The sequence below is a fragment of the Lissotriton helveticus genome, chromosome 3_1 (assembly GCF_964261635.1).
Source record: "Lissotriton helveticus chromosome 3_1, aLisHel1.1, whole genome shotgun sequence".
Taxonomy (NCBI): Eukaryota; Metazoa; Chordata; class Amphibia; order Caudata; family Salamandridae; genus Lissotriton; species Lissotriton helveticus.
This window is the reverse complement of record NC_136061.1, coordinates 1,154,622,206-1,154,641,565: the sequence shown is the minus strand read 5'-3', so window position 1 is coordinate 1,154,641,565 and position 19,360 is coordinate 1,154,622,206. Positions and strand designations below refer to the sequence as shown.

Here is a 19,360-nt window from a genome sequence, read left to right as displayed (position 1 = left end):
CGTTTTCTAGTTCCATGAATCTTTGATCACAGTCATGTGACACGGGAGTATGTTTTGAGGAGTCGAATCCTTAGACTGTCATGGCGAGTCGGGACAGCGTTTCACACGGAGGATTATAGATATTAGCAGTTGTGCCATAGGTAAGAAACCCGTTGACATACAGAGAGGCTTTATATTCGATCTTGCTTTTTTTTCAAGAACTTTGTTTTGACGGGTCGTTTTATCTTTATTTTTTATTTCTCAGATCGTCCATGAACATTAAATCAATAACTCTAGGATTTACTATTGAAAACGACCTTAGGTGAGAGAAGAACAATATGTTCGTTTTGTATATATTTATTTGGGAGTTCGTGTTATTCACGAAGGTTTTTATAACATTGCAGCTTCACGAGTATTGAGGAATTTATTGGCCGTCCCATCTCGATAAGAAATCAGCTCTTTGAAATGAAGGTAATCTTTGAAAAGGATGCAATACTTTTCATTAAGTTTAAAAATAGATTAATTAACTCTTTAGACCTTAGTTGACATTTTATTTACTTTCCAGTTGTTTCATTGAAGGAAGAATTAAGGACTTCAAGTAAGTTGTGGTTATATCGAGTGTGATACACAGGTGTTGGTGATTGGGTTATCACACTAATTGGTTGGAGAAGTTTATAATCTATATATGAAAATAAGATCTTTTGAATGATTTGGTCCCATGATATGATTTCTTTTACAGCTGTACCCCTGAAGAAGAGACTAAGGTCTCGAAATGCTTTGGGTGTGAAGTCAAAATGTGTATATATTTTTGTATGTATGTAAAATATTGAATTGTATAACGCTACTGAAAAGTTTTTCAATGTAAAAAACGTTAAGTTTTGATGCAAAGATAAAGATAATTTCATGAATAAGCAAATGAGAAAATGGATTGAATTTGTTGATTGTTTTAAAAAAACTTATGTTGGTGCATGTTGTAGTCCTGGTCGCCCGTGTGGAACTAGGCCTCCAAAATTCACAGTAGCCATGTTTGCCATGGAGAAATCTCATACTGCAGTAAACATTTTGAAATAGTTTAACAGTATGGTCTTTTAATGGCTGCTGCCAAGAAAGCGCATGATTGGTTATGTTTCCACGGATAATGGCAGTAATATAGGTAAGGCCATGTCTGATGGTGGCTATTTCAGAGTGCCGTATTTGGCACACAGCATTAACATTATAGTTCAAGATTTCTAGAAAAAAGTAAACACAGTCAGCAAGTTACTGACCACCTGCCGAAGTATCTGCACGCCTTTCAGCCATTCTTTTAAGGCCCGGAAGCAGCTGAGGATCATTCAATGTGACCGTAGAGTGCCAGTCAGAGGACTCATCCAGGAGGTGGCAACACGTTGGAACTCAACCTTCTACATGCTTGAGCGTCTGTTTGAGCAGTACTTGGTAATCAATGAGTATGTCTTTCATGCACGGGGTGTTTCAATGAAAGACATGAGGCTAGAGGTGGAGGAATGGGACCTAGTTAAAAGCCTGACAGATATGCTTTGTCCTTTTGAGGTGTTCACGCGTGAAGTCAGCAAGGAGAACTGTACTTTGGGCAAAGCTATCCCATTATTGCGCATGCTAGAGCACTAACTGAAGGCGGTCTCTTCAACGTTCCGAGTTGATGCTGAAAAGCAAGACGCATATCAGTTGGCTGGGAGCTTATTAAGCCGCCTAGTTGACAATGCAAGGCTTAAAGCAATACATTCAGAAAAACATTACATTTGTGCCACTATTCTGGATCCACGGTACAAAAAGGCGCTGGCCAGCAATACATTCATTTCTTTTTCTGAAGCAGATGTTTCCAAATACAAACATTGGCCAGCTCTGTCAGCCACTCGTTTCGAAAAAGAGCGGCAGGAAATTGAAGGAAGTACCACCACAAGTACTACTGAAGCAGCAGGCCATCCGGTGTCAAGGTCCACTTCAGTGGCCGAAGGCAGTCACTTTCCCTCAGAGCCGTTACCGACACCAGCAACCGTATCATCATCATCACCTGCACCAGGCCCAGCCATAATATTGTCGGAAGCGGATTGGATAACTCATCAAGGGTTTGCTCGTTCCAGTGTTGATGCAAAGGCAACAGATGGTACGCAAAGTGGAGCACCCCTAGAGGACCTTGAGTGGATGCTGCAGGCCTTTCTGTATGACCCAACAGAAGTCTTCTTTAATCAGAACCTATTGGTGTATTGGTATGAGAAAAGGGCTCAATGGCCACTGATCACCAAGCTGGCTATAAATTGTTTGGCTTGCCCACTCGCAAGCGTGTCTTCTGAACGTTTTTTCAGTGCTGCTGGTGCCATTGTAACTTCAAAAAGGACCCACCTCTCGCCAAAAAAGGATGAATCAGCACTTCTTACCACCAGATTACAAAATACGTGAATCCACGCAGGAAGAAGAGGACACCGACATAGGTGACAGAAGTTCTTCTCTGTTAGCTGACCTACTCCCGTTTCAATTCACAGAGTTTGAGGACGAGCTCTACTTCCCTGACACCTAGGCCTGAAATACTTACTTTTTTTCGTCCTTATTCACTTTTATTTCTGTGTCTTTCTTTGTTTTGTAACTTTTAGCACAACAAAACTCTAATCACAACATATCCATCAGCAGCACTGTCTTCGTCTTATTTCCTTATTGAAGGTGCCGCTTTCTGAATTCCTGAAGTTCACAATTCAGTCATGCTCCTCTATCCTCCTCCTCCAGACTCCCCCTATCCATTTCCATCCCGGCAGATGGCTGGATTACGCAGAATCAAGAAACTGTTGCTTCGTAGACGAGTCCCCTCAAAAGAAGTGGGACAGGAATGACTAACTATGCTGACTGTTACTTCTGAAATAGACACGAGAGGCTGCCCTGTGGCCCTTCACTTAAGAATAAGATGCTGACAAAAAGTGGAACAGGTAATGAATTATGAGATGGCATGCACTGGACGACACTGGCTGTCTGGCTCTGATGAAAGCAATTGCTGTTTGTTTGTTGTGCTTGAAATGAATCATATGTGTTCTGTTATTATTTAATCTTTTACACACTAAATGTAACTCAAGTCTACTCTGCTTACCTTGTTTAATGCAAATTGTACTTCTACTGCAGGGGCCACTACGTTGCATTTTTTAATAAGGAAAATGTCCTTGGACTCACTGTGTGTAGACGGTGATTGCATGAACACCATTGAGTTTGCCAATACCATGATGATGATGAGTCTTGATGATCAAAGTTACATAATATCTTTACAGTCACACACTGGGATGGATGGATCATCATTGTCGATTTACGGAAGAACTATGGCCATTTCGTGAGTGGCAAACAGGTAAACAAGTCAACAACAACCACAGCAGAACTACATGTCTGTCTAGTCGTGGTATGGAGTGGTCGAGCCAGTGTAGTGTTGTTATGCCAGAGTCCAGACAGCAGTTCATGTAAAATTGCAGCTATGTGGCTTGTTGTATAAAATTAGATCTCTTTGTCTGTCTGTGTCAAAGAGGTATGCTACAGGGAGGTTTGTTCACTCAGTGGTGCCTGCCTTGACCGTCTGCATGGCCCTGGCCTGCTGTGTGCTAATTATTATCCTTGAAACAGAGACTCAGAGTAGGCACTTTAGAAATGATGCATGTATGTAATACTGTCGCCTCTGAAAGTGAAAGTGTTATTTTTGCACTACACACCGTACCTTATATTTTTCCTACGGGGTGTTTTAATATCCCTTTCTGTTTTTCCTTCGACAATTACAGGCCGGCACTTACCCTGTGCGATGGGAAAAACATTAACTCAGGCTTACCATAGCAATCCGCAATTGCGCATCCGCCGGCAGGCAGTGGACAGTGTGGTCACCAAGATTGATCGACGGAGCGTCCGATGGAATGGAGGAGTACCACGAATAAGAGGAATGGCTGGATGCATGCAACTTCCCAATTTGACCAGGACAACTACAACATACAGTTACAGTATCCACTTCACTTGTCCTTATCTTTTAAATAATGTTATTATTGTTGTGAACTTCTATGAGTGCAACTCTGTGCGTTTGCTCTCTGCTTTAAATTCATCCCTACAGCTATTTTATAAGTTTCCTTGCTATTTTTAAAATTAATGTAATGTACTACTAAGTGTTTATTCTCTCTGAGGGCAGATAGGCAAGTAAAATTGCGTAATTACTGCAGCCCTGTACTGTCAAATTGTTTAGCACTAGTTAGTAAGTTGTAGTAAGTACTACTTTTCAGTAACCTAACCATCCATTTAGCAAACAACTTCATGCATGCACTTCCTTTATGTCCCTTAAAAGATTTATGGATATCTTCCTATCCAAAAATTTGTTGTTTGTCCATGCTGTGTTTTTTTTTCTCTCTCCAAAAAACTTTCCCAAAAACCCCCATTCCCATCCATTTTTCAAACCTTAACCCTCTTCCCCGAGGTGTGTGGTTTTCATTGAGGTGTGACTAAATGAACCAATAATTTCACACGCTTGCTGGGAAGGATAAGGTCAAAGCAACAGAAAATCAATTTCAAGGCAGGTCAAGGAATCCAAGGATATATTCTTATTCTGCTTGACACACACCCATGAGAATTTGCAAATCAATTCAGAATGTCATGTCCGCCATCGAGTGGATTCATCATCAACAACATCCTCCTACACCTGACGAATGCTTACGCTGCTGTGTCCTTCAGTACTAGTTCTTGTAGTGGCCATAATCCACGCAACTAGTAGTTAACTTTTGATTGAATACTTTAGCATTGCTTAGGCTACAATTTATGGCACTGTTCTTGTGTACTGTACTATCGTACTGTTCTAATGCTCCTCTCAGGCCACTTAATGTTTCATTTCCTTTTTTTCCATATGCTGCTACTGCCAGTGTGTACCACTACTACTACCACCACAACGATGACCTTTCATCAGTCCAGGATTCCATAGCCCACCTTAATCGCCATTTGCCATGCAGCCAGCCCTGTGCCTAGCCCTATTCTCAAAAACGAATCACAGGAAAGATAAGCATTTTGGGGAGGAAGAATAATGGAGTAGGAGGAGAGGAGAGACTGACGGTAGTACTAGTAAAGTAGTAGGACAATTGAATTCATTAACTCTGTCAGTGACACTTTTGTACAAATTTGGGCGATTACTTAGACAATTTGAATCAACCAGCCAGTTAAGTTTCAGGAAAACAAACGTACAGTTAACCCCCCCTGCCTCCCCCACAAAACAGTAAAAACACGTATGCTATGTTTAAGTTGAAAATAAATAATTATTTTGACCCTAACAAAAATAAACTATCCCACAAGACCCGACCCACCCCCTCCCTAACCCCAACCAATGTCCATGAAATGTCCCCAAAAGTCCAAAAACCCCAACACCCAATTCCCACCGCCCCAAAAGTCTTTCAAAAGGGGCAAGGGACAGTCTCTCTCTACTTTGGACGGCGGTGTCCTGTGACCAGGTGGTCACGCAACTCTCTCCGGAGGGCCTTGAGCAGGACTTACTGCCTCTCCACCTCCTGCTCAAGGTAGGCCACTCGCAGGGTTAGGTGGTGCACACGCGCCTTGCAGGTACTGTGGGGGGCAGCTGTTGTTTTCACTGCTCGGCGGCGGCGGGTGGCTGCCGGACCACGATGCTGTACCGCTGGAGGATTGCGCTGGCTGTATGACCCAGGGGCAGTGGAGGAGGATGCAGCTGTTGTTGTTGACTGGTCATCTTCCTCCTCCTGAGCCACCAGCCGCCGATATTCGGTGACAATTGCCTCCAGCTTCCGTTGCCTGGCCCGGATAGCCAACTCCTTCCTTGATAGTTTAGAAGGAGTATCTATATGAAAAAAGAAAAAAATACTGTAACCAATACTCTTTAAAAGATTAACACAAAATAATTCAACAGAAAGTTGTGTCACAGTAGCACTAGCAACTTGCAAGCACAGTACATAACATTTGTGGCATGTATCTATCTAACCTCCCACTTCGTTGGCCTCTGCTCTAACATTAGTGGGAGTTTCAGGAATTCTACTAGCACTATGGACTCACTACATTAGACTCAGACAGTACACCAGTCTTCTTCTTCTCTCTTGTTTAGCGAAATTAGTACGTAAACTTGTGGAAGCCGGCATAATGCCAGCGCAGTCAGCTTGCACCCAAGAAAAACAGACGCAAGCCATGATGACGCAGACTAGCGTTACTGTTACCAGTACATGCAGGTTAGGAAGCTCTTACTTTTCTATTACGGGTGGCACTGGCCATACTCTGTTACAAGTTACAACAAGGGCTACTGCTCAATTAATTTGACTTTCACCCTGCCCTGCCCCTGACTACTACAAAAGGAAAATGAAGATAATATGATCATCTATCCCTTCACATGATATTTGCTTATATCAGGGATGCTGTTTAGGTGCTTTGTTTTTCTTGATTGAGTCAACACCAATAGGCCACACATGAATGACAGAGTTGAAAAAAAATTATTAACATAGGTAGTGAGTGGTCCCCGTAATCGCCGGAGGAAAGGCACTTGTGACTTGACTTTATAATGTGAACTATACAATATAGATACACAATATATGCAAACTACTGTGAGTCAAGGGAGAATTCTGAAAAATTACAACTTCTACTTTGCTCAGCTTTGCTACTCTGGCACGGACGTGCGGTGTTACATGCTCTTCAAACTAACACTCTTCATCGAGTGACCGTCTACTCTGTCTACTCTACATACACCTATGCTATCTATGAGGAAGATACCATCCAGGCATCCATCCATTCAAAGTAAATGTCAATCATTCTTCTTAATGTCTCAACTGGACAAACCTTACTTTTTCTCACCAAAAAACACCCTTTTTATTTTATTTTGTAAATTGCCACGCATCCGTGCTTGACTTGCATTTAAATTTGACCCAAAGGATATATTGCGCACACATACAGTTTCTGTTTCACCCACCCAGGCAGTCCTCTTTTCTTTCTCCTTCCACCCATCCTTGCTTCAACCGGCCATGCATCAGATTCCTACCAGCCACCTCTGCCTGCATTCAACACCACGTATCATTCGTTGCCAGTCATTAATTTAACTCGCTCGTCCTTCCTTACACCCTTCTTTCCCTTTTCGTTCATCCCATCCATCAAGTTCATCTCTGATCTGACTTGGCTTCTCGATAAAACTTTCACAGCTGAGTTGAAGTCAAATTTAGAGGAGGCCATTGGTTACTCGTCAACTCCCGCCGCTAATGCGAAGTCAAGGGTGACTGTCTCCTACCTGGTTGACAAAAATGTAGTTCTAAATTTGTAAGCCTTCTTAACAGTGAAGTGTACTTGTACTGTACAACATATACACCCCTGCAGCGAGCCTACTCTGCAATCTCAATAAGTAAGGAATATAATAGCTTACCACTGCCCGCCACTACCGAGGCATCCCCCGCACCAGTTCCTGCTGGCACGGGTGCCACCGCATTCGCCCCTGGAGTGACCACCTCCGCGCTGGCCCCGGCACTGGTGGTGGGCTGTGCCGATGGTGTTCCGCCTAGAAAATACATTTTATATTTTTAGATGCCATATACACCACTCCTTATTTTGTCTAGGAATGAAACAAAATATTTACTACATAAACAAATTTAATTATTTGTGACTCTCTAGTCTACACTAAAAATTCCCCTTTCGGAAGGGGAGGGTGTTTTTATTTATGCTTAGCCCTAACATGCTAGACTTTTTGGCACAACTGATGAATGCTTGCTTTTTAACACGCACAATTTTTCTCACAACAGACAGAAGATTCCCTTCTATGAACAAGAGCAATATGTTACTCATCATCATCACCACCAGTACTTTGAGTTCCAACCAGGTGAGGGGTCTCCAAAAATTAATGTGTAAATCAGCCACTGTTCAGTTTTCATGAGTTCACCGTTTCTTTTCTATGAAGTTGATTTTAATAAATGTTTTTATATAATGCACAATTGAAAATTAAAATGCAGAGTACACACAGAGCTAGTTGTTTTACTTTTAATAAAGCTTTAAAACTTACATAGACTCTGTGGTTTTTGATCATGAGTGAGTGAGCGAAAGGGTTTTCCATTTGCAAAACTTGATTCCGTGACTCTGAGAGGTCGGGACTCCGTAGTCTTATGTTCTGGGTTGTATAATCATTGGGAAACATCGCTGCATTGGGAGCTAAATAATGACTCTGACACTAGTAGCTAGTCAGTAAGGAGATTGGGGGTTCAACTTCTGTTATGACTGAGGTATGTGGAAAGTTTAACTGCGCCTATTATCAACACCAATGCCCTATTTCTTGTCCATAGTTCTGTATGTGCAGAATAGTCCCTGCAACAGTAGCGGTATGTCCTCCTATCCAATCAAAATGTAAACTAGTATCTTATTCTTGGTGGGCATTGACATTTTATTGTTGGGAATCGTCAAAGCATTTACATTAAGAAGACTACAATAGACATTATAGACAACCCAGAGGACTGCACTCAGTGCCTAGAGCTATTGCTGAATAGGAGTTTTGTTTAACACCTTTTGCCAACTGTGCAAGCTTAGCTAGCTACACAGACAGACTAATAATAATAAATAGTAGTAGCACAGAGAGTCATAGTAGAGGCAGGATAAGAATTTAGAAACAGTCTACAAGAAGATCAGAGACGATATAGGAAAAAATAGAATTATGATGAACGTTTGGATTAAATAGGTGCTGTAAAAGTTAGGGAAGTATAATCATCAGGGTGCAGTTTACATCTCATGAGATGAATGAGTTTTTGTATGTCATCTCAGGATCACGTGTTGAAGATTCCTTGAGAGCAATGTTGTGGGCATACCGTAATACACCGCACAGCGTCACTGGTGTGATACCTTTTATGGTTTTGAGAAGATGTAATGTTTGCGATATGCTGTTTCCTAACTAGTTGACTGTGATTAAGGGAGGGGGTGAGTGTATTACCCACAGAAGAATGTGTTCAGATTCTCGATATAGCAAAAAACATCATTAGTAGTAATACAAAGAGCAAGGACACGTATGATGTCTTTAAGAGTACCAAAGACAGGCATTGGGTTGTGGGAGATTACATACAGGTCAAATTACCCAAGAATGAGGACATGAAAGGGCATCAGACGTTTGGTCACATACATAATGTGAATGAAATCAGTGCAGATCAGTGTACGGTAAAGCTTGATGGTGGCAAGTGGTGGAATTGTGAACGTGTGGTGAATATGAAACAAACTGAGGATAACTTGCATAATAAGGATAGTGATGCTCAATGTAATAAAGCATCTGGTAATGACAGAGTTACCAAAGATCTCACTCTTCGGTCCAAAGTTATTTTTAAGAAGTTGCAAATTCATGAAAGGAGACAGAGTAAGCAGAGGAGTTGTTGTCTCCCATCAAAGTATAAGGATTTAGTTTCATCATGATTTATGTTGATTTTGCTGATTATAACTGTAGTCCAATTTTTAAACATTTCAAATGTTAAAATTAATAGAGTTCATAGGAAGCACACGCCTGAGAGTTATGAGAAGCATGTTGCATACGTAACATGTCTCTTAGTGTTGTACTTTACTTAGTTTGGGTTTGGTTGGATGGAAGGAGATTCATAAGTCCTGCACGTGAAGAGTATTCCAGAGCCCGATAGTGTGGTAATGTTGGTTCTGGAGTGGTCAGCGTGTAGGGGCCAGCTTGAGGTGCGAAGCGGTGGGGATAACGGCTTTCGTGCTGCTGCCCCGTTCTAAATGCAAATAAACAACTTGAAAACACTCACTCTTGTCCATAATAATATTTAATTCACACCATATATTAGCTCACACACACTTACACAAGTACACAGGAACTTGACTGCTTGGTGCTCTTCTTAAGCCAATTAAATCCAATTCATATAATGGTTATAGTGTGTATAGAATGTTGCTAGAGTTTATATGATGTCATGAAATGTCAAGAACAGGTAAACGTGTTCATGAGGAGGAGCTGTTTGTGTTACCATCACCTGCATGTGGTCCTCATTGAGTTACTTAATTGTTAAAAAACCTTTAATAACATTAATGGATTGTGGGGCTTGACATAACAATTTGGCAACAAGTCAAAGTGAGGTTCACGGTGTTGAGAGAGACCAGACCACAGACATAAGTGAAGTAATAACGGACACTTTAGTATTGGAGGAATCTGAAGTTTGAAGACAATTGGTGCCATAAGGGTTTGCAAGTATAGCAACTACTGTGAGTGTGTGGCTCTCTGGATAAAAAAAGTTAATTATATTAGCATTGTTACCGTTTGTTGTCATAACTGTCACTTGTGGAGGAGTAGTCGATGAGCGCAAGTCCGAAAGTTGCTGCAGTGCACGTGCTACAGATTTGCCAGGAAATGGGGCAACTTCAAGCATGCCGGGCGTTCAGCGTGTCACATGCCACGTAAATGTAATGAGACATGCCACCATCCTGCTTTGGGATGCTTTCAGTTGTTTGAAGCACTTGGTAGGTGTTTAGCCGAATCATGCCTGAATCTATAATGGGGGTGCCTGTTTTCAATAACGGAGGAACGTGTGTTGTGTCAGACTCGGCGGTGAACTTTGTTAACAGTGGTGAGGCTATTTATGCAATTCTTGCTTTAAGGTGGGAGTTTCCATTATGGCATTAGTTATTTTGACATCTCCAACCTTCCATCTTCCACTGGGTTTCTTCAGGGTCCTCTGGGAAGGGTCATTCCTCTTGAAAACCGCAACCACGACTTACTCATTGACTTCTATTGAGCATGCAGTTGTGTTCCTACTCTGCACACAGCCTCCGTGGGGTTCCTGGGTACTTACCTTGGGGGGTTCCTTGGGTCCCCGGCACTTCTATGTCTTCTGGGTCCAGTCTCAACTTAGGTTGTGGTTCGCATTCCGCTTTCTTAGTATATAGTTTGGCCTCCCCCTGGAAAATAACTGTGTATTTGTGCTACTTACGTGTTCTATTACTAAAGTACTGTGTGTATTGTGATTATATCTCCGGGTAGGAGATATTGCAATGTGTCAGTGAATGTTTATAATAAATACATATTTTTATAACTACAGTGTGTCGTTTTTTTTCACTTAACCTACACAATATTATTAGTACTGGTAAAACAAGCTGCTTTATACTCCTTCTGGACTAAGTCTGAAGGCTGCTCTCCACAGCTACAACTTAGAGAGCTTTCTAAGGTTGTTAAGACCACTAGAATCACCATAAGGGTTGTCTGGATTAGTGCAGGGTGTTACACTTATATAGGTGAGCACCATATACTGTGCCAGCCTCTCACAGTTGACATTTACATCAGGGATCAATTTGTTTTCTCCTTTCACTTGAAGAAAATTCAAGAAAGGCTATTATTGGCTTGCTGAAATACTACGCTACAAAAAGTCATTTACGTTGCCAAAGGCATTGAGCGATCTTTGTTTTCTATCAAAGCTTTGGCTTCTGATAGTGCGCATTCTTCTAATGTGTTTTCCTTACAGGATAGAAAATATGAAAGTAAAATATGTGACAGGTTTAAAAGTAACAGGAGTAATGATAACAAAAATATTATTTGTTACAGGTGTGTGTCTATGAATCATATGTCAGATGTTCCAGGATGTCCAGGGGTTGCCAAAATATGTATTAAGTGTCATTGGTTTGGACATTTTGTATCTGTTTGAAAAAATCTTAAATGTAAGAATGTAACTAAAGTTAGAATAAATGCTTTAGAAGAGTTTGAACTAAGTGTTATGGAAGACTTAGGGTCCCCAATAACTATTATTGCTGATCAAACTTATGATACGTTTTGGAAACAGGTACAATTGCAGAAGACAGATGTGAATCCAAAAGCATTTGGAGAATTGAATGCTACCTTGCTAGGGTTATTTGAGGATACATTAAACTCTAAAGGGAGAAACATATCAAAAATATATGCAGCAGAAATGGGCAGGAGCACAGTAAGGTGGAAGGATCTAGGTAGACTCTGTAATTCTCAACCCTAATTCACCGGAACCTATTGTTCCTGGTGAAATACATGTGTCTTACTAAGTGGTGAAGTAGATCTAACTCTAGAAAGTGTACTGAGAAAAAGCAAGGATGTTTTTGTGTCTCATATTGGATGCGTAAAGGGAGTTGAGCATGCAATTAAAATAAAGGATATTACAATACCCGTCAAACACAATGTCAGACCTGTACCTCTATCAGTGAGAGCGGATTTTAATATTTTGTTAGACAAGATGTGCAGTAAAGGGGTTATTGCACCTATTGACTCATCAGAATGGGTTTCCGTGATTGTGGTCACAAAAAAAACCCAGGAGATATCATATTATGTGCTGACTTGAGATCGCACAATAAGACATAGTTGTGGACTGCCATCCACTACTCAAAATTCGGGAAATGCTGGCTGCAACGTGTGGTTCTAAGTTCTTTTTGTTGGTATAGCTCAAGTCAGCCTATCACCAAATGAAATTATCAGAGGAGTCGAAAGATTATACAACATTTGTGACACCTTTTGGTGCTTACAGATATGTTAGATTACTTTTTGGATTAGCCTTAGTGGCTAGTGTTTTCCAGAAATTAATGGATGTGCTCTTCAGTGATACAAAAGGAGTAGAACATTTTCAGGTTAACATACTAGTTCATGCAGAAAGCGTACAAGAACATAATGTAATTTTAGACACTGATATATCAATATTAAGGAACGGAGATATGACAGGTTCAAAATATGTGTAAATTTTTGCAAGATAAAATGTAACATTTAGTACATAAGTTGAGTGCTGATGGAATTAAACCAAAAGGAGATTTGGTAAAGGCAATTAGAGTTGCACCAAGACCTAATGATGATTTGAGGAATTTGTTGAGGAAGGGTGCTAAGTATAGTGCTGTGAAGAACAGGAAAGTGTTTTTATAGAAACTAAAAATGCCACTGTACAGCACCTGCCTTGCATCCAAACGAATAATAGTAAACATATAGTTACTGTGGATGCTACTGCAGTTGGCATTGGAGAAGTTTTTACACAAAAGATATGTGGTCAGGAGCACAGCATAGCATTCATTTCTAGGAGATTGAAGAATGCTGAAAGTTTTTACAGCACCATTGAAAGAGAAACTGTGGCATGTGTATGGGCAGTAGAAAAACTAAAGACATTTCTATGGGGAAATTAATTTGAATTAGTAAGTGATCATAAGCCACTCACTTACGGGTGAGGCAGGGTTAGTTGTAAAACTGTGTCTAGATTGGTGCGATTAATATCGAAGGTGCACAAATTTAATTTCAAAATAAAACTTATTCCAGGTGGTTTAAACAGTCATGCGGATTGTTCATCTAGATTACCATAGAATCAAATTGATGAGTGTTTGGAAGACATGAAATGTATTGTGGCAGCAACTGATGCAGTTGAGCATAGTGATGGAGCAAGTTCAGAAAGAGAGTGGTTGGATGCAATGATGCAGGATAATATTTTACAGAAATTAATGGAATTTATGAGTGGTACGTGGCCACCATAGCAAAATTTGGACAGGAATTTAAAAACATTCCATTAAGTTGCAGAAGAGTAAACTATTGAAAACGCTATGTTATTAAGACCATGCCAACTTAGAAAAAAACTGTTAGACTTAGCCCATAAGGGGCACTCCGGTACCACCGCTAACAAAAGAAATGTTGCAAAGTTACTACTGATGGTCAGGTATGGATTTTGATGTCAATACTTTTGTGGATAACTGTGTTAAGTGTCTAAGAGCAAACAAACATTGGAGAACTACCAAAAATGAAATGCATTTTGTAGACATTCCTAAGAGACCTTGGACCAAAGTTGCCATTGATTTTTTAGGACCATTTGGTATTTTGGAGTCTGATTGCAAATATCCGGTTTTTCTGTCAGATTACTACACTAAATGGATTCATTATGAATGTATTCCCAATATTACTACAGAAAGAGTGATAGAATCTTTGCAGAAGATTTTTGCAACTGAAGGTTTACCGAGTATATTAGTCTCTGATAATGGGACACAACTCGTATCTGGTAAGAGGACTAATTTATTAAACAAGAGACAACACCCTATAACAGTCCATCTTCCAATGGTCTAGTTGAGCATGTTAATAGATTTTTCAAGGAAGGTGTTCAGTTGGCTGTAGCGTCTCATTTGTCCAAGAGTGAATTTATATGTGACAAAGTGTGTATCTTTATTAATACCATTAACGAAGTTTGTAGATTTTCACCTTTCTATTTGATGAGAGGAAGGAAAGGTAATATGATACTCGAGCCAAAATTTGGAAAGTTATATAATTCAAAGAAAGAGTGTAGTAAATCTGATGAAAATTAACTTACAGTTCAACAAAAAATTGTAGAAAACCAGAAAATGACAAAGTGTTAGCATGACGTTATTAACAGAACTAGAAGCAAAACAGTCAAGATATGAGTTGTGCTATTATTTTTTTTTTTAAAACAGTGAAAGTTCAAAAAAGGGAATCTATGTTTACTTCGCCATTTACAGTTGAGATCGTTTCTAACAGTACAATTATACCAAAGGATAAGGGATGGTGGAGTAAAAGTGACATTGTGATGTTGAAGCAAGGACAAGAAATAAAACCAATAGACAAATAAACCAATGATTCTGGTGTTAATTACTATTTGTACTTAGAATCCTCACAACAATATGTTAATGATATGGATGATCACAGTTGCAATGTATTGAATGATGGATACACAAATAAAAAAACTAATTGTAATATTGCAGATGTTGATAAAGGTTATGAAATGTGTGATGACCATTTTTCAGGCAGGAGTGTAGCTTCACCCGCTTCACAAAATGATAATGGCATAGTTTTCGCTTCTTGCAGGATATCAAAAGCACCAAAGAAATGTGATGATTATATTCTATTCTAAGCTCAATGTTTTGTTAAAAGAAGGGAGATGTTGTACATAATAGTATATACTTAACACCATATGTTAGTTCACAAACACTTACACAAGTACACAGTAACTTGACTGGCTTGGTGCTCTTCTCAATTAAATCCAAATTATAGTATGAAGTAGTTGTATATAATGTTGGTATAGTATTTATATGTTATGGAATGTCAAGAAAGGACAAGCTTGTTCATGAAGAGGAGCTGTTTGTGTTGCTGACATTTGTGTGTGGGCCTCGTTGATTTACTTAATTGTTAATAAACCTTTTTTAACATTACTGGAATGTGGTTATTGACGTAACACCCACCTTGGAATCATTCATAATTCTTCTTCTATGCAATTGTTCCTCAATAATCTTTGAGTGCAATAGTTTCTCAAAAATATAAACTGTCCTTGCAGGCAGCTCCGGACTGTTTGCCTTTTTTCCAAATCTAGTTGTTTCGTTATCGCCTGTGTAAAACACATAATAATAATAATAATAATAATAATACAGAATTTTCTAAAGCGCGAACAGCTACCTCAACTAGGAGGTGTCCCGGAAATGCAATCTTGTTTTAAAATATTTAGAAAATGCATTATTACATAGTATTAAAAACAGCAGTTGATAAAAATTGTAAAAAACACTGATACTCTATTAGTTTAGAAAAATTGATTAACTAATAGGAGATACAGTTTTGAGAATCCTAAACATTCAAGGTGGTATTAACTAATTACAAAACATTTTTTTTTTTTTTCGAAATTAGTGACATTTAATCATTCGACAGATAAATTGGGTCTACTGAGTCCATCACTTGTAAAATCGCTGAGCGACAGGTACGGATTCCTTTTTCTTTAAATTTTGCCTTTAGTAAGCCTCGACTATTCCTCCTGGTTCAGCCACAGACCAACTTTTGAAACAGAGACTTTTCAAATTGGTAGAATGTACATGAAATAACTCAGATGGTTCAGATCTCAGTATGCACTTGCCTTGTTACCTCAGTTAGAAAGACCGTGGCCATGCTCATCTAATTTGCTCTGAGGGATTTGCTATATATTGCTTGCCTAGAAGCCCCAGGACTCCACCGCAACGCAACTTACTTGATTCATTCACCGCATGTAATAGACCTACGTTGTTTTGCATTGTTGGGAGTATTTTTGGTGAGACGTCGTAACAAGATTCCATTGCAGCGCAATACCCGTTCCAAGATGGGCATTGAGCTAATCATGGTACTGGAGAGAAATGACATTGATGTCCTTCTTCTATGGCTATTTAAAAAACGGAGCTCTCGTGATTGGATACCACATTTTTCATGTCACACCCACTTGTTCCAAACTTTGCTGTGATTCGTGAACAGATGAGAAAACCCCGCCTTTTACAGAAGAGTCCGGGAGCTTAAAACATTCCAACCTCCGCCTAAAAATTATCTCAGAGCTGTCGAGCGCCGCCCTATTTTTACGCCCCAAAATCCTATTAGCCATTTACTTGCTGACGTTGCCGCCCCTTCGCTCGTAGGAAGGTCTGGTTGGCACGTCAATCGAGAGCAGCGCCGACGCTCAGGTTTTAGCTTAAGTCGCGCGACAGGGGGCGGAGTTAGGCAGAGCTGTGCTGGGGAGGGGGGACTTACAAGGAGGAGGCGGTGGTGGGAAAACAAAAACAATTCGTTTGCGCCGCCATCTTGGGCCGAGGATTCGTGCGCGACTGAATGGGTAGAGATGGTATTGACAGTGACACCGCGGACACCCGCACAGCATCGCAGCCCGACGAGCAGAGGTTTCGGTGCCCGTGGCGTCTCGTTCCTCTGCAAGGAAGCCTGCGCGGGTCCAGCCTATGATCCGAAGACCGCCGCCGCTGCTGCTGCTTACCCAGGAGAGTGCTGTCCGGGTCTGTAGACGGAGTGAAGAGGTGGGAGGGAGCCGAGCCGGACAGAAGCCTGCCCCGGACAGGAGCGCCTCCCGGACATTGGAGCAGCGCCCGTCTTCCCGCAGGGAGCGGCGGCTGTTCCTGCCACATCGCCTCCCACTTCTGTTCTTCCCTAGGCTGCATGGGATCCGCCGGACCTTAGCGCAGGAGGTGCGCCCCCGAGCTCCCCCGGCGCCTGCAGGGTCCCCGGCGGCGCGACCTCTGCCCCTGCGTCGTGCTTAGCGGGCCGACTGACCACAGCTCCCCGGCCAGAAGGCATCGGCCTCGGGGTGGAGCCTGGAGCGTGGGACAGCTCTGGATTTGTAGCCTGTGTGGCTGCAACATAAATCGCACTCTTCTGCCACGCGCTGCACAGACCCCCGCGGCTCCCCGGGGAGGTCTGCGGCGGGCCATGCTTCGGACTCCGGCCGCCCGGAGGCCCTCTCACTGACAGCTGACCCGCCCCCTCCTGCGGTTGAAGCGAAGGACCCCCCGGCCGGTGTGGGCGGCATGTGCCGCTGAAGCTCCTTTACCTTCCCCCGTGCACCGTCCCGCGGTACTACCGTGTGTGCGCGCAGATGCCACACCGCACACGCTCGGCGGCCCGACCCTCGACCTCTCTTCCATGATTAACGTTTACCGCTTGGCAAGTTACCCCGTTGCCTTCCCAAATGTGCTTCTTTATGTGGCTTTATAATAGTTGACTTATTCTGTAGGGAGAGTGGTCTGTGCTGCATTTTATGCTCTTGGAACTGTCTGGATTAACTAACCTTGGTGCCCCTTTGAGAGGGATCTTTGAAAATGGGAGCTGCCACCAAGCTGGCGTTTGCGGTCTTCCTCATCTCCTGCTCGTCTGGTAAGCACTAGTCTACTTTCTTTTAAATGCTAAAACCTTTATCATTTGTTGGTTTTACTGAAATGTAACATCTTCTCGGGGTAGAAGACTCTTTTGAACAGTTCGGTGCGCAGGGCATGCGGCATGCTATGCACACGTGGATTAGAAATGTGGAAGGAAGCACCAGGGTCGGAGTGTTCCAACCGCTGATCTACTAGCACATGGTCATTTTTTTAACTCCCAGGATATTTAGTGTACGTTTTCAGTATACATGAGGTAGAACAGTTATAGTTTGGTTCTGTTCGCGTATGTGCATTCTCATGTGCGGTGGAATTGTGGCCATGACTGTTTAAGGGAAAGGAGGGAACGCTAGACCTTTGCCCTGGCAAGGTTTCTACTGCATAAGCCTTTCATTCCCATTCCAATTTAGTTGTCGATGAATTGTGCTTGAATCCCATGTTTGCAGTCCGGGTTGACGTGGCGCTGCTGACCAAAGCCTCATGGTTTCTTGTCCCGCTCTCCATGCACATGGGAAGTCTGGGAGCTGTACCTTCTTCGGAGAGCTGCAGCGAATGAGTCCTGCCATGCGACTGTGGGAGTTGTGGTTTAATGTTTGACAAGTCTCCGGCTGCACACAGCACTGCTCCTGGGTGACACTTAACGGGGCTGGTTGGTAGCAGTTTCTTTGCGGTATCTTCTAAGCACGGGGTGCAAACCACAATTCCCCAAATTACCTGCACTGCCTTATTGACTACATCGATTGCTTGTTTTGAAAACTGTAATTTTAAAATCATCAGTTTATCCAACGGAAGTGTTGCCTTCAATTTGTTTAAGACATTTTATGATGAATTGTATTGAACCTTGTGCTAACTCGTAATGCAGAGATCCGGAGACGCTCGGGACCTTACTGAAGGAGGCCTTTGCGTGTGGTTAGTAAATGGAGTCTAGTCTTGTGTCTGTCTGTGCTGTTATCGATTATTTCTCTGTGTAGATGGTGTGCTATGAAATGGAGAGTGCTGCGGGATATTAGCCCAGCTGTAACAGTGTCTTTTAATCGAATAAGGACGCAGGAGGAGGCATGCACTGCAGCACGATCCATTTAAATATATATATATATATCTACCAGATACAGAATGCATGCACTGCACTTTTTAAATTCCTTGGTGCAATGTCTTGTAAAATGTAGGCTCGTTTTAAAATAGCTTGTTATACGTCAATTCGTTTACTCCTCTTTGCAACATTTTGCTAATGTGTTTTGATAAGTGTAGAGGTGTTCAAATATAGAAAGAATGTGTACCTTGGTGAGTATACATATTTCGGTTTCAGACTTGCCAAAAATTGAAATATTTTGGTACCTTGACCCTTTATATTAACATTTCGATGAAAAAAATTGGCTGTTTCACTACTGTTCTTTAACGTAGTGCTTAGGAAAGGCAGTACAAGGGTGCCATGTGTAATGCTTTTAAAATGTGAAGCTTTGTCTTTTGACATTGATGACCTATAAATAATTGTACACCCACCTTTAAAGTGGAACTATTTAAACTCCTTTATAAACCTTTTGTTTCAAACGTAAACCGAGACTGGCTGTGGTCTAGCCTGCAAAGTTCATTAAAAATACAGGCATACATGTAGCAGAGCAGTGCAGGTATCTTTCATTGGTTACGGTTCGCAGTTATGTTTATTATCTACCACCCTTTGAGAGAGATGGCCACGAGAGGGCGGTACTGCTCTCACATTGGCAAGGGAAAGCCGTACATGGGATCGGCTGTAATCATGTTTTGTGGTGTGGAGTTGATCTGGCATTGAGTTCGTGTTTGCTCGTTT

The 19,360-nt window shown here is 41.5% G+C and overlaps 2 protein-coding genes across 4 annotated transcripts in view; one reads left to right on the top strand and one right to left on the bottom strand.

Moving 5' to 3' along the window:
- Positions 1-5,308: 5,308 nt before the first annotated feature.
- On the bottom strand, positions 5,309-16,845 carry LOC144823333 (uncharacterized). Of its 3 annotated transcripts, none has more exons than XM_078681772.1 (3): positions 16,665-16,845; positions 7,355-7,486; positions 5,309-5,797 (listed from the first exon to the last, which is right to left on the bottom strand). In XM_078681772.1, exons 1-3 carry the CDS (start codon positions 16,843-16,845, stop codon positions 5,475-5,477), a joined length of 636 nt encoding a protein of 211 aa, XP_078537898.1. In that variant the 3' UTR covers positions 5,309-5,474. The 3 variants fall into 3 exon arrangements, with proteins under 3 accessions (XP_078537898.1, XP_078537899.1, XP_078537900.1); XM_078681773.1 differs by lacking the exon at positions 16,665-16,845 and adding an exon at positions 15,900-16,019; XM_078681774.1 differs by lacking the exon at positions 16,665-16,845 and adding an exon at positions 15,931-16,016.
- Positions 16,351-19,360, top strand: part of ACVR2A (activin A receptor type 2A) — a 283,385-nt gene continuing 280,375 nt past the window's right edge. Inside the window, exon 1 of the mRNA XM_078681771.1 lies at positions 16,351-17,557. Coding sequence (XP_078537897.1) covers positions 17,503-17,557 — 55 coding nt within the window. The 5' untranslated portion in view covers positions 16,351-17,502. The remainder of the gene's footprint in view (positions 17,558-19,360) is intronic.